The sequence below is a fragment of the Dromiciops gliroides genome, chromosome 3 (genome assembly GCF_019393635.1).
Source record: "Dromiciops gliroides isolate mDroGli1 chromosome 3, mDroGli1.pri, whole genome shotgun sequence".
Taxonomy (NCBI): Eukaryota; Metazoa; Chordata; class Mammalia; order Microbiotheria; family Microbiotheriidae; genus Dromiciops; species Dromiciops gliroides.
This window is the reverse complement of record NC_057863.1, coordinates 657,429,359-657,442,719: the sequence shown is the minus strand read 5'-3', so window position 1 is coordinate 657,442,719 and position 13,361 is coordinate 657,429,359. Positions and strand designations below refer to the sequence as shown.

The 13,361-nt window shown below is 58.4% G+C and overlaps 1 protein-coding gene across 1 annotated transcript; it reads left to right on the top strand.

Moving 5' to 3' along the window:
• The first annotated feature begins 4,316 nt into the window (after positions 1 to 4,316).
• SLC17A7 (solute carrier family 17 member 7) lies at positions 4,317 to 13,257 on the top strand. The gene is made up of 12 exons (XM_043995144.1): positions 4,317 to 4,510; positions 7,606 to 7,867; positions 8,480 to 8,598; positions 8,744 to 8,858; positions 9,047 to 9,134; positions 9,341 to 9,427; positions 9,522 to 9,664; positions 9,972 to 10,121; positions 10,398 to 10,530; positions 10,758 to 10,868; positions 10,968 to 11,095; positions 11,677 to 13,257. The coding sequence occupies exons 1-12, from the start codon at positions 4,449 to 4,451 to the stop codon at positions 12,025 to 12,027; spliced, it is 1,749 nt and encodes a 582-aa protein (XP_043851079.1). The 5' UTR covers positions 4,317 to 4,448; the 3' UTR covers positions 12,028 to 13,257.
• Positions 13,258 to 13,361: the final 104 nt, after the last annotated feature.

Sequence of the window (13,361 nt, the reverse complement as noted above, 5' to 3'; positions counted from 1 at the left end):
TCTCTCTGGGGTCTCCATCAGTAATTACTCCCCCCTCCAACCCCAAATCTCGGAGAGTGCCCAGCTAGTGGGCATGAAGACATGGGCAGGAGGCAGGTTGGCTTCTGGGCCAGCACTGGGAGAAGCTGTTGGGGTTTCCCAGGACCCATCCCTCGGATAGGCCTTCATTTGCTATGCCTAGGCACAAAGAAGGGAAGACTTGTGGCCACAGGTCAACGATAAGTGGCCCACTTAAGACTGAAACTCCAAATGGGCTGGGAGGGGTTTGGGGGGAGGTGTCTGGCATTACAGAAGCATCCACTTGCAGGAGACCCCAGAACTCCTTAAGTAAGTCGTCCATTAAGCCAGTTAGCAGAACCAGCATCTCTTCACCATGCATAACCGCCAGGCCTTCATCGAGGGGGGTGGGGACCCTGACAGGAGACTCCTGCAACAGCTCTGAGCACTTTGGTGCAGCTCTCAACAGGAACCTTCCTGGACAGCCAGCCTATATGGTCTCTGCAAATCTCCCTGCCTCCCTGTCTCTCCCCAGCGGCATTAAGCCTTTTGAGTCACAGAACTATCTAATCTCTTCCAAAGGAACCCTAGCACATGGTTCCCTGGGCTTCTTTTCTCCAAGCTAAATATTCATATTTCCATCAACTAATCCTCACGACTTGATCCATCTCAAGGCCCTTTGACATCCTGATTGCTTCTCTTAGGACACTTCTGTTTATCAGTGTTAAGTAAGTGTAAAGTGTCTGAGTGGGATTTGAACTCAGGTCCTCCTAAATCCAGTCCTGTGGCTCTATCCACTGCGCCACCTAGCTACCCTATCAGTGTCCTTAAAACTGAGGTGCCTACAAATGAAGACCCAGAGACCTTGACAGAGTGCAGAAAACAATGGATTTGGGGTCAGTCCTAGCTTTTCGTCAAAGACAGAGACTCTAAGGCAGTTCATGTAACCTGGGGCAAATTACTTCACGTCTCTGGGCCTCATTTTCCTCTCAAGTAAAACCAGGCAATTGTACTAGGCACCCCATGAAGGTCCTTCTGGGGAGCAGGATGAGGGAAGGGTGTCCTAGCATCTGTCCCAAACACTGCTCCAGCCCCTGAGGATCAGCTCAGGGGGCTTTCACCTCCCTTAATCTTTTTTTTTTTTTTACATTTAACTTCTTTTTTTTTTAATGAGGCAAGTGGGGTTAAGTGACTTGCCCAGGGTCACACAGCTAGTAAGTGTTAAGTGTCTGAGGCTGGATTTGAACCTAGGTACTCCTGATTCCAGGGCCGGTGCTCTATCCACTGCGCCACCCAGCTGCCCCGCACCTCCCTTAATCTTGAAGTAGAGGCTGCTAGGTGGGTGAAGTGGATAGAGCACTGTCCTTGGACTTGGGAGGACTTGAGTTCAAATCTCACCTTATATACTTACTAGCTGTGTGACCCTGATCAAGTCACTTAATCTCAATTGCCTTACACATCTGGGGCTGTCTCCAGTCGTCCTGGTGTATATCTTGCCACTAGATCCAGATGACTGGAGGAGAGAGTGATGTTAGTGACCTTGCACAGCCCTCCCTCACTTAAATCCAATTCACTTCAAGTCATGACATCGCCTGATTTTATGGTCCTGTCTTCAAGAAAGACAAGTAACAACAAACTAACCCTCTGGGCCCTGGAGGAGTGAGTGATTGAAGGGACTCGACTCCCAGAAAAGGCTGGGATGGCAGCCATGTGGTGAGAACTCCTCAAGTTGGGGACCATCGGTGGTCTCCCCGCTGTTGGGGTTACAGCTCCCAGGAGCGGCCTGGACCACTTTTGCGGAGAGAGTCCTTGCCTCGGCCTCGGGCTACTGGGAGCTGTAGTCCACTCCAGAGCTCCCGGGAGGTGCCCGCCTCAGGTTGGTGTGGGAAGGAGCTGCTGGCCACCCCTGAGTCAGCGCCGAAAGGAGGTCTATGGGGCGGAGCTCCGGGGCTTGGGTTCCTTTTCCCGTCTCCATGGCAAAGGCATAAGCCGGAGTAGGGGATGACGGTGGCTGCGGTCAGCTTTCTTCTCCCCTCCTCCCCTTAGCCATCTGCTGCGCCCAACCCCCATTCCCGCACAGCACCTGGCCTCGAGGCTGCCTGGTGCAGGCTTCTCCTTGCCCCTCTAGGACTCAGGAGTTCCCTCCCGTAGCCAGAAGCATCCTCTTCTGTCCCTTCACCTCGAGGGCACACTCCCCTAATCCCTTCGTTTAAGGGACTTCTTTCAATCCTTTCCTCTCAGAAACCCAGGCGGTCCCCTTCTTCCCTGCCCGGGACTGTGCTGCTGACGGCTCCCAGGATAAACACTCCTTCCTGGTCTGAGGACTACCTGGGCAAAGAAAGATAGATATGTGGGGGAGAGACAAGAAACAAGGAAGAAAGCAAGCCTTTACTGAGGGCCTTCTTTGTGCCAGGCACCGTGCCCAATTATCTTATTTGAGTTTCACAACAACCCTGGGAGGTAGGTGTTATTAAACTCATTTTACAGTTGAAGAAACTGAGGCTGACAGGAGTTGTCATTTGGCCAGGGTCGCACAGTTTAAATAAGTGTCTGGTGGAGCATTTGAACTCAGATCCCTAATTTAAGCCTCTACCCACTGAGACACCTAAGCTGCCTCTGAACACATGGAAGAAAGAGATGGAGAGAGACAGAGATTGGAGGGAGAATAAGAGACAGAGATGGGCGAGGGACTGACAGGGGAGAGACAGAGATGGGACAGAAACAGATATAGAAAGAATGAAAAAGAAATGAAGAGACTAGAGACCGAGTGGGCTCCAAACTGAGAGATAACAGGAAGCTCAGAGACAGACAGAGATTGAGTCCAGAGGCCGATTCGGCTGCAGAACCAGAGATACTAGGCAGAGAGACACAGAGACGAATCCCTGGAGAGACAGAGACTTGGGAAGGGAGGGAGGGAGGTCTGAGAGGATGCTCTTGGAAGGCTTGGATCTGAGCTACAGAGTCCACCCACTCGTGTCCCGCTCTCCATCCTCATCCTGAGGCGAGAGCTACAGACGAACTCATAAATATTTAATCCCCAAGTGCATTAGGCATCTAGGGCTAGGCGGTGACTGGGGTGGGGGTGGGGGGGCGGAACTCAGGCGTCCGGGCTTCCCCCTGGGGAGGTCTTTAGGTCTATATATAGTGCAGAGGCGGTGCCTTAATTAGGGACGGGGCCAGGGAGGGGCGGGATTTGGGGAGGTTGCTAAAGTCCCGGTAGGGGCGGGGGCCAGATATCGGGGTCTCTTGAGGGATTAAGATTGAGATTTAGACGCGGTGGTCCGTAAATCCGATGGACTACCCTAGTCCAGACCCTAAGGTCGGTCAAGAGGCGACGCGGAAGCCTGAAGCTGGGTCGACCAGGCTCCTGGGGGGTCGTGCCCTAAGTGGGAAAGAAGGGGTCGCTCAACCCACAGGACGAGTTTCTTTGGGTCTCTCGGAGGGAGTGCTCCAGTCAGGGTTCGCTGGTGGGCGTGTACACAATCGCAGGTGCCTGGGTTCTTCGGAAGACTCCCTCCTTCAAGAGGGACAGGGACTCCGGACTCCTTTCGAGGGCTGGGGCTAGGGTTTAACAGACCTCGACCCTTCCTGGGCAGGGGGTTCTTCAAAAGTCTGGGACCTCATCTAGGTCTACAGGGAATACGTCTGAGTGGGGGGTGGAGGTGTCTCAGACGCTCAAAAGAAGGACTGGGATATCAGGTGCTGGGGCACCTTCTGAGGGGGATTTGGGATTGGAAATGCTGGCGGTTCCTCCGAGGGTGGGGGTCTCTCGGGGAGGAATTCACTATTCCTGGCTCCCTCAGAGGGTAATGGCGTGCTCTCGGTCTCTGAAGGGCCTTCAGAGGGTTAGCGGCGAAGTCTCAGAAGCTGGGGTCTCTCGGACCGCATACTGGGTTCTCTCAGATGGCTGGGTCTAGGGATTGGACGGAGGGTCCTTAGCAGCCGAAGGTCCCTCAAATGCCCATCGTGGGGGGAGGAGTTTGTGTCTCAGAAGCCCGGGTCTCAGAGGGTGAGACGGGGGGAATTCTACTACAGTCCAGGAGGAGGGGTCTCAAATGGCGGGGGGTGGGGGGTGGGGACTGACTTAGAAGGTAGGAGCCTGGGATGCTGGGATCCCCAGGGAATTGGACTAGGCTAGGGTCCCTCATGGGCTGGGTACCTCAGAGGAGGGGCGTCTTTCAAGGCAGCACCCAACTCCGGGGTCCCTTATAGGGCGGGGCCCGGCCTCCGCTCACTCAGCGACTGGTGGCAGCGCGGGCGGGCGGGGGAGGAGTCTTGGGCAGCCCCGCCTCTCTCCCTCCCTGCCGCTGGGGCTCGGGCAGGGGCGTCCACATCCCCCGGCAGCGGAGCCGGAGCCGGAGCCCGAGCAGGAGCCGGGCGGGGGCAGCGTGGGCCGGGGCTGGGCCGGGCCGGGCCGGGCCGGGCCGGACCGAGCCAGGGGAGCCGGAGCCATGGAGTTCCGGCAAGACGAGTTTCGGAAGCTGGCGGGCCGCGCCCTGGGCCGCCTGCACCGGTGAGTGAGCGCCCGGTAGTGGGACCGCCCGGGACCCCTGGACAGCGCGCTCACTGGGGCTCTCGCCTCTGCGTATCTCGCACTCTGTCTCCGTCTCTGCATCCCTCTTCCCCTCCACCTCCATCTCCGTCCCCAGCTCCCCTTTCTCTTGCTCCGTTTCCCATTTCAGTCTTTCCCTCCCTGTCTCTTCCATATCCTTCTGTGTCTCTTTTCCCCATCTCTCTATGTCTCTCTCTTGAGCTGGGGGCCTCCCTTCCTGCCGCTGCCTCTCTCATCTCCTGCATGTTCTCACCTCTCGGGGTTCCTCCTTTCTCCCTCTCTCACCCTGTCTCCCTGGCACAGACCGCTCTGTATGTCTCTGTGTGCGTCTCTATCCCCCTCGGCCCCTCCCTTTAATCCAAAGCTAAAGCGGATTGCCAAGGGGGGGGGGAGGATCCGTGTGTCCTTGAAGGGGGGCTGAGGCCCCAGCCTGAGGCCTAGGCTCCTGGGGCGGTGGGAGCTGTGAGAGGACCGAGTCTAGGAGCTTCGGATACTTCTAAGGAACACTTCCCCTTGGAGAGGCTAGGGCTGACCAGGGATTCCACTGGTCCTCCAGGTTGGAGTCTGGACTCTGTCCCTCTAGCCAGGACTGGATCAAAGTGATGGGGAGGCTGTTGTGACCTTGACCTTCCCCCACCTGACACCCACATCCCTGCCCCTCCTTTCCTTCTCACCTGCTTTCACACTTAGCTCAAAATATTCCAGTGTGAAGGAGAAGATGGAGAGATGCAGCCCCCACCCTCCCGCAGAGCCCCAGGAGGGCCAGGGAACATCCTAAATAACGCCCCTTCCCCAAGGTCTTCCTTCCCTTGTCCCTGACTCTGGTCACTCGGTCTCTCAGTCTCCCCAGATCTAGGTGTTCTCTGTCTCTGAGTGTTTTTCAGTGTTGGTCTCCCTGGGTGTCAATCTCTCTGTGTCTTCTTCATCTCAGCCTCTCCATCTCTGGCTCATCTCTCTCCTCTACATGCCTTAATTCCTGTCTCTTTCCTCTGAGTTCTCCCCGTCCCCATCTAGATGTGTGTGGTGGGTCATCGGCTCAGCTTTTGCCCACCTCTGGTATTTGAGTGGTGAGGCTGTGGCAGGAGGGACCAGGGATATCCAGACAGCTGACCTTACCCCCCACTTCCCAAGGATGAGACCCTCAGAAAGAACAGAGGGTAGTTTGACTCTCGGGGAGAGCCTGGAGGGCAGTGTGTGAGTGAGGGAGGCAGAAGAGAAGCAGATCTCAGAGAGAGGAATATCTCTCAGGATGAGCTGGGGCTGAAACGTGACACCGAGAGAAGCTGAGAGGAGCCGCAGCCCCCCCCCCACGCCCCCACCCCGGCCGCCGGCGGTGGACGATCAATGAGCCACCGCAGCCGGAACCCGACACTCGACAATAAGTTGGGACTGAAGCCTTTAGGCTTGGAGCTAGGAGGCCTAGGTTCCCGCTGCCCCTGGTGGGTGACCTTGGACATTTCCCTGACCCTTTGTGCTCCACCGGGCAGTTGGTAGGGGCCCACTGAGAGGCTGGAGATGGAGCAACCCTAGTGAGAGAATTGTTTCTTGCTCCTACTGTGTAGAGAAGGAAACTGAGGCCCAGAAAGGACTAGGAGCCTTCCAAGGTCACCCGGTGATAGTGGAGGCCACGCAGGGGCCCCTGGGGAGGTGCTGGGGCTATCTGGACCCTTCGGTGGTTTTTGCCATCTCCTTTGGGGGGTGTCTCTCCCAATCTCCCCTTCTCTTTGTTCCCTTCTGTCTCTGCCCCCATACCCATCAATATCTCTGGTCTCCGACTTTTTGCTCTGAAATTCTGCCCCTTTTCTCCTCTGCCTTTGCCTCTCTCGGTCCGTCTTCTCCTCAGTCGGCCTGCTCCTCCCTTTGCCCCCTTTGTCTCTCTCCTATCTATCTCTCCTCGTGTCTCTCTTCTTTCCCTCTAACTCGGTCTTCCCTTGAGTCTCTGCGGCTCACGCGCTCCGCACCTCTGTTTCTTCTGTCTCTGCCCCCTTCTCTGAGGAGGCCTGCTCTGCGCGTCCCTCCCCCGTAGGGGGCCTGGGTCTGTGCCCGTGTTCTCTCCCCCACCCCAGCCGGTCTGGCCGTTCCCTCTTTCTCTGTGTCTCTTTAGCTCTCTCTTCCTCCCCCGTCTCTCTCGGGCTCCATCTGTTCTCAGCTCCTCTCCTGGCTCGACTTCTATCCCTCCTCCCGTTCCATCTCTGTCTTGCGTTTCTGGCTCTGGCTCCTGCCCCAGTGTCCTTATCCACACCTGCAATGTCTGCCCATTGCCTCTGCGGGCTGTCCTCGACTTCCTCCCCCTCTGGTTGTCTACCCTGCTCTGGCTGTCTCTTCCTCTCTCCTTGTCTCTGTGTCTCTGTCTTCGGGCCAGCTCATACAATCGTCATCCCAGGCTCACAGTCCGCCCCCGTTCACAGGAGCGCCCCATCTGTCTCTATGATAACCCCCTCCCATGGGCTCAGACACCAAGGTCCCCGGGGGCAAATAGCATTGCGGAGAGGGTCCACAGCCTCACATGCTCAGATTAGGGGGTCAGCTTTGAGCAAAGCTCAGACGGAGGAAGGTTTATTTATCCGCCTCGGCAGAGAAACAGCTGTTCCTGCGACACCTTCCCGCCAGCCTCCTTCACACCTTGGGCTGCTGAGTACATTTCTGGGAATAAGTGTGCGAGCGCGGGGGCCGCTGGGACCTAGGAGGCCGGGCCGCCAACTCGCCCCCCCCAACCCTTCCCCCGCTTCCTCCTCGTATTTGGGGCCTATTCTAGGGGTTCCGAGGAAGCTGGGGGAACGAACGTGTGGGTCCACCAGGAGACTTGGCCAGCACAGGATGCCTGCCTGAGCCTTTATAGGGCAGGGGCTGGGGGGCGAAGTACCTGGGTCCCAAAGAGGAGTGGGAGGGAAGGGAAACCTGGGTCCCTGACGGGGCAGGGCTGAGGGAGGAGGGACGCTGGGCTCCCGCAAGGAGAGGGGGTTTAGAAGATTCCTGGAGGGGAGAGAGCCGGGGGACAGCACGCCCGGGTCCCCCGAAGAGAGTCCCGGACAACAGCTCCGCCTTCCACGGCTCAGGCTTCTAGAGAAACGGCAGGAAGGCGCGGAGACTCTAGAGCTGAGCGCAGATGGTCGGCCGGTGGCTTCTAGCGGGGCTACAGGGCGGCAGCGGCCCGTGCTGGACTGCACGTGCTGGGGGCTCCCCCGCCGCTACGTCATCGCTGTCATGAGCGGCCTAGGCTTCTGTATTAGCTTCGGCATCCGCTGCAACCTGGGCGTGGCCATCGTGTCCATGGTGAACAACAGTACGGTGCACAAGGGCGGCCACGTGACCGTGCAGGTAAGCCCCCGCCCCGCCCCCGTTCCCTACTGGCCCTCCCCACTTAGGGTTCGTCAGCTAAGAGAGGCTTAGAGATTGAGAGACGCAGAGGTGCTGGGACAGGGAGGCTCAGAGACCCGAGGAAACTCAGACAGCTAGAGAGACGCAGAGACACAAGGATGCGAAGACACACCAAGACTGAGAGACCCAGGGAAGTAGAGACATGGAGAGTAAGAGGCTGTGAGAACCAGGAACCCAGGTAGACAGAGACATCACTCCCTGAGGACAGACGGACGGACGGACGAGACAGCTAATCTAGGACGAGGAAAACACTGTCGGGAGACACAGACCTGGCTACCCAGAGACACCGAGTATCTCGGAGAAGCAAAGCAAAGTACAACGACGGATTGTGGACAGATGGGGAGTGGCAGAGGGTCTTAAGGTCTCGGGGTCCGAGAACGAGAAACAGACTGAGACTAACGTAGAGACCCAGAGACCCCAGCGCCCAGAAAGGAGCCTGGTAGATCGCGGGCGCTGCGGAATGCTGAAGGGATGATTGGTGACTCGATCAGGGACAATCACTGATTGACTGCCTGCTGATGGGGCGGGGGGTCTCTTCTCTGCCCTGTACAGAAAGCCCAGTTCAGCTGGGACCCTGAGACCGTGGGCCTCATCCACGGTTCCTTCTTCTGGGGCTACATCGTCACCCAGATTCCCGGGGGCTTCATCTGCCAGAAGTTTGCGGCCAACAGGTGGGGGGGGAGCTGAAAGAACTGGGACTTGAGGAAAAAGCAGTGGCAGCAGGGAGGGGGCGGGACTATAGGTCTTGGGGCGGAGCTAAGAACTAATGGGGACGTGGCCTGGCTCATGCCCACCGCGCCCCTCTCCTGCCTACAGGGTCTTCGGCTTCGCCATAGTGGCCACGTCTACCCTCAATATGCTGATCCCCTCCGCTGCCCGTGTCCATTACGGCTGCGTCATCTTCGTGCGAATCCTGCAGGGGCTTGTGGAGGTGCGAACCCTCTCACTTCCGCAAGCCCCTCCCCGCCTTTCTCGGCCCCACCCTCCCAGCTTCTTCCCACTCTCCCAGCTTCTTTCATTTTTCGAGCCCTCTGCCCTGTCTTTCTAGCACCGCCGCTTCAAAGCTAAACTCCACCCCAATCCCTGACCCCACCCCTTCTGCCCCCCAATCCCACTCAGGGCGTCACGTACCCGGCCTGCCACGGGATCTGGAGTAAGTGGGCCCCACCCCTGGAGCGCAGCCGCCTGGCGACCACCGCCTTTTGCGGTGAGTGCTGGGTGAGGGGAGGCGAGGGGGCTGGCGGAAGGGCATTTGGGTTTCTGGTAGGGGCTCCGACTTGGGTACCTAGATCCCAAAGGGCTGGGGGTCTTTGAGAGGAAAGGACTCGGGGAAGGGTATCCCTGTGTCCCCGTAGGGGCGGGACAGGCACTGGCTTTCCAACTGACTTCCTAGCCCCCGGCTCTGTCCCGCAGGCTCTTACGCTGGGGCGGTGGTCGCCATGCCCCTCGCCGGAGTCCTCGTCCAGTATTCGGGTTGGAGCTCCGTGTTCTATGTCTATGGTGAGTGGGGAGCCGGAGAGCCACTCTGGGGGAACCCTGAGGGGGGGACTCAGCGCTCCCTGCGTCACCTGGTCCTCTCACCCTCGGCCCCCAGGAAGCTTCGGGATCTTCTGGTACCTCTTCTGGCTCCTGGTGTCCTACGAATCTCCAGCCCAGCACCCAAGCATCTCAGAGGAGGAGCGCAAGTACATTGAGGACGCGATCGGCGAGAGCGCCCGCCTCATGAACCCGCTCGCGGTCAGTCTGGGGTGCCCGGGGACTCGGAGACCCAGGGCAGGCCTTGGAGGGAAAGAGAGGACGCCTGCGACCCCCGGGCGCGGGGGTTGCCTAGTGTTCGAGGGGAGGGTGGAAAGACTCGAGTTCTCGGGGGACTGCACTCGGAGCGAGGAAGGGGAGGGGGAAGATGCCTAGGCTTCCAGGAGCAGGGCGGGGGTAGGGGAAAGAAGGACCCCTGAAATCTCAGAAACAAGAGCGGGGGGCGGGAGCGTCCCTAGGCAGGCCTCCGTGTCCACTCTGCCTTCAATGCCCCTCCCTCTCCCGGCAGAAATTCAGCACACCGTGGCGTCGCTTCTTCACGTCCATGCCAGTCTACGCCATCATCGTGGCCAACTTCTGCCGGAGCTGGACCTTCTACTTGCTGCTGATCTCTCAGCCCGCCTATTTTGAGGAGGTCTTCGGATTTGAGATCAGCAAGGTGGGTCCCCAACTTCCTCTCCTGCTAGTCCCTGGTTGTCACCGATTGGGCAGGAGCCGAAGGTGAAGAAGAGACCTTATCTCGGACCCGGCTCGGAGCCGAGCAGGGAATGCCAAGTGCGGGAAGGGAAGAGTAGAGCGGGGAGCAGCCAAACTACCTGAGGGGGAGGGGAGGTTCTGGAGGCAGTGCGGGACCAGTGCAGGGAAGGGGCGGAGCCTGAAAATCGGCCGGACGGGTTCCCGGTCCTCCTCCCTTCCTCCTCTCCCCACTTCACAGGTGGGACTAGTGTCCGCGCTCCCACACCTCGTCATGACTATAGTCGTCCCCATCGGGGGCCAGATCGCAGACTTCCTGAGAAGCCGCCACATCATGTCCACCACCAATGTTCGAAAGATGATGAATTGCGGGGGTGAGAAGCAGTCTGGGCCAGCGGAGGGGGCTTGGAGCGGGAGCCAGGATACCTGGGCTGGGGGAGGCAAAATTTGGGAAAGGCGCCTCTTGTGTTATGACAGGGGACAACTGGGTCCCCGAGGGGGTAGGGCTGCGGTGGACACGCCTGGGTCCCCGAGGGGGCGGGGCTGCGGTGGACACGCCTGGGTCCCCGAGGGGGCAGCCAGGACTCCTGGGTCCTCGCAGGCTTCGGCATGGAGGCTACGTTGCTCTTGGTCGTCGGCTACTCCCACTCCAAGGGTGTAGCTATTTCCTTCTTGGTCTTGGCGGTGGGCTTCAGCGGCTTCGCCATCTCAGGTGAGGCCTGAGACCGGGCTAGGTCTGGGGGAGGGGATTGGGCACAGCCCCTTCTCAAGCTGGGCAGGGAGCGACTCAGGACGCTCTGGCCGCCCCCAGGCTTCAACGTGAACCACTTGGACATCGCCCCGCGCTATGCCAGCATCCTCATGGGCATCTCCAACGGCGTGGGCACCCTCAGCGGTATGGTGTGTCCCATCATCGTGGGGGCCATGACCAAGCACAAGGTGAGGGCCCGCTCCCCCCTCCCCGCTTCCCCACATCTGCCTCTGGTTCTCCTTGGTTCTCAGAGTCTAACTACCTGTTTCACCTGGAATCTCACTGGCTCTTTCTTTTCCCACTTTCTGTTTCCCTGTGTTCTTACTCGGAATCCCTCTGTTTCTCCCCGTCTCCTGTTCTCTCTCTCTCTCTCTCTCTCTCTCTCTCTCTCTCCTGCGCTTCTACCTGTCTCTTCCCCTCTCCCGAGTCTTTGCTGATATCTGCTTCTTCTCCATCTCTGTCTCTCCATCTCTCTCTTCCCCTATCTTCCCCCCCCCCATTTCCCTCCTCCCACCTGGGTCTGCCCGATTCTGTCTCTTCCCATATCCCTCCCTCTCCCTCCTGCTTTTGCCCGTCTTTGTCTCTTCCCATCTTTCCCTCTCTTCTGGGTCTCTCTGTCTCTCCGTTCCTCCCTCTTCCCTCCGGTCTTCCCCTAAATCTCTTCCCCATCCCCGTCTCTCCACCGTCTCGTCCCACCCTATATCTCTCCCTCTCCCCGTCCCCCGCTCCCTCTTTGTACCTTCCTCCCCGCCTGCGTCCCGGGCGGCAGACCCGGGAGGAGTGGCAGTACGTATTCCTCATCGCTTCCCTTGTGCACTATGGGGGAGTCTTGTTCTATGGCATCTTCGCCTCTGGGGAGAAGCAGCCGTGGGCGGAGCCCGAGGAGCTGAGCGAGGAGAAGTCGGGCCTTGTCCAGCATGATCAGCTAGCAGGCAGTAGTGATGAGAGCGACGGTCCAGACGAACCTGCCTTCTATGCTGCTGCCTCTGGGGAGCCGGCTCCACCAGGAGCACCCCCTGGACCGGGCCCGGCGCTGGGTCCTGGGCCTCCGCCCTCCTACGGGGCCACCGGCAGAAGTCCTGCCCCGCCCGCCTGGCCCCCAACCCCAAGGGACTACTGACGCCCCATCCCAACGCAGACTCCATTCCCAGTGGTTTCAGGTCACCCAGTTACCCCCAAATCCCACTTCGATGTTTCTGCAGGGCTGCAGATTGGCAGTTTCCAGGACCCCCAAAAGGCCTTCTGGGTCTCTAGGCACCCCCCTTCCCCTTTGCCTTAGTGGGTTTCTGAGCCTCCCACAGCCCCGGTAATAAGATTCCCTCTCATATCCTTTCCTTCTCAGTCCACTGATGCTAACGGTCTTAACAGTTGGTTTCAAGGCTAGTCCTTCCCAGGGGACACTCGAAAGCCTCTCTCAGTTTCCCAGGTGTTTCAAGACCGTTTCCCCTAAACACTCCAGAGAGGACACTCCCGGCATCCCAATCTTCAGAGAGATTTCAGCCCAAACTTGGAATCAGGGGCCTTCCTTGTGAGTTTTCAAAATCCCTCCTCCAGGAGATTCAAGTTCCCCGCTTCCTCCTTGCCCAGTTGAATGTTGCCAATCACAGGAGAGGTTGGGCTGAAGCTCCGCCCATTCCTCCTCCCCTCCCTCCCAATCCGTTCCAGGGATTGATTCTCACCAGCGTTTCTGTCAGAGAGCAACGGTTTCAAGCTCCCTTCTAGCAACGCCCCACTTTCCCCAGCTATTTCTAGGGCTCACTTCTGCTACAGCACTAACCAGATGCCAGTTTTAAAGCCCCCCCTTTCAATGGTCAGAGGAGATTTTGAAACTACAACCCCCCCTCCCAGCTCCAGGCCCTCATAGAAAAACTCTCATGGCTTTATCAGTTGTGGTTTCAAAGTTTCTCTACAAACAAAAACCAGAATGGGGACTTCTCAGGCTTCTTAATTGTGGTTTCTAGGTCCCCCGGAGCCACCTACATGGTGGTTTTGAGTTAAGCCCCGAGTCTCCTCCCGGCCCTGCCCCACTAGCCAGCGCCTCTCCAACCGAGGGGGCCCTTGGCAGCCGCATTCAGAGATGGTCTGAGGCTCCCTTAGTCCTTGCACTTTATTCCTCCCCTGCTCCATCCTCCATGCCCAGCGCCTTCGCCGTGGTCTCCCAAAAATATTTCCAAGGCCTAAGGCCTTCTGGGCAGGAGGGACCTACAGCCGGGGTCCCTTCCCTTTCTAGCCCAAGGCTGACTATGGTCCCGGAGGACCCCAACTGGGGGGAGGGGGGAGGGGCCAGTTTGTGAGTGTGTGAGTGTGTGCCAGGTCTGGTCAGAATAAAATACTGTCGTGTCAATGTAGACCTAGGTGTGGCCCCAGATATCTGAACCTCTAGCCTCCTTCGACAGTTCCTTCCCAGCGCCCCTTAGTTCCCTCAGTGACCAAGTCGTCCAGTTGGGTTTCAAA

Excerpts from the sequence above, each read along its gene's own strand:
- SLC17A7 (XM_043995144.1), top strand. The coding sequence starts at position 4,449 with ATGGAGTTCCGGCAAGACGAGTTTCGGAAGCTGGCGGGCCGCGCCCTG. Across the intron at positions 4,511-7,605 it reads GCCCTGGGCCGCCTGCACCG|GCTTCTAGAGAAACGGCAGG; the intron begins GTGAGTGAGCGC and ends TCCACGGCTCAG. Across the intron at positions 8,599-8,743 it reads CAGAAGTTTGCGGCCAACAG|GGTCTTCGGCTTCGCCATAG; the intron begins GTGGGGGGGGAG and ends TCCTGCCTACAG.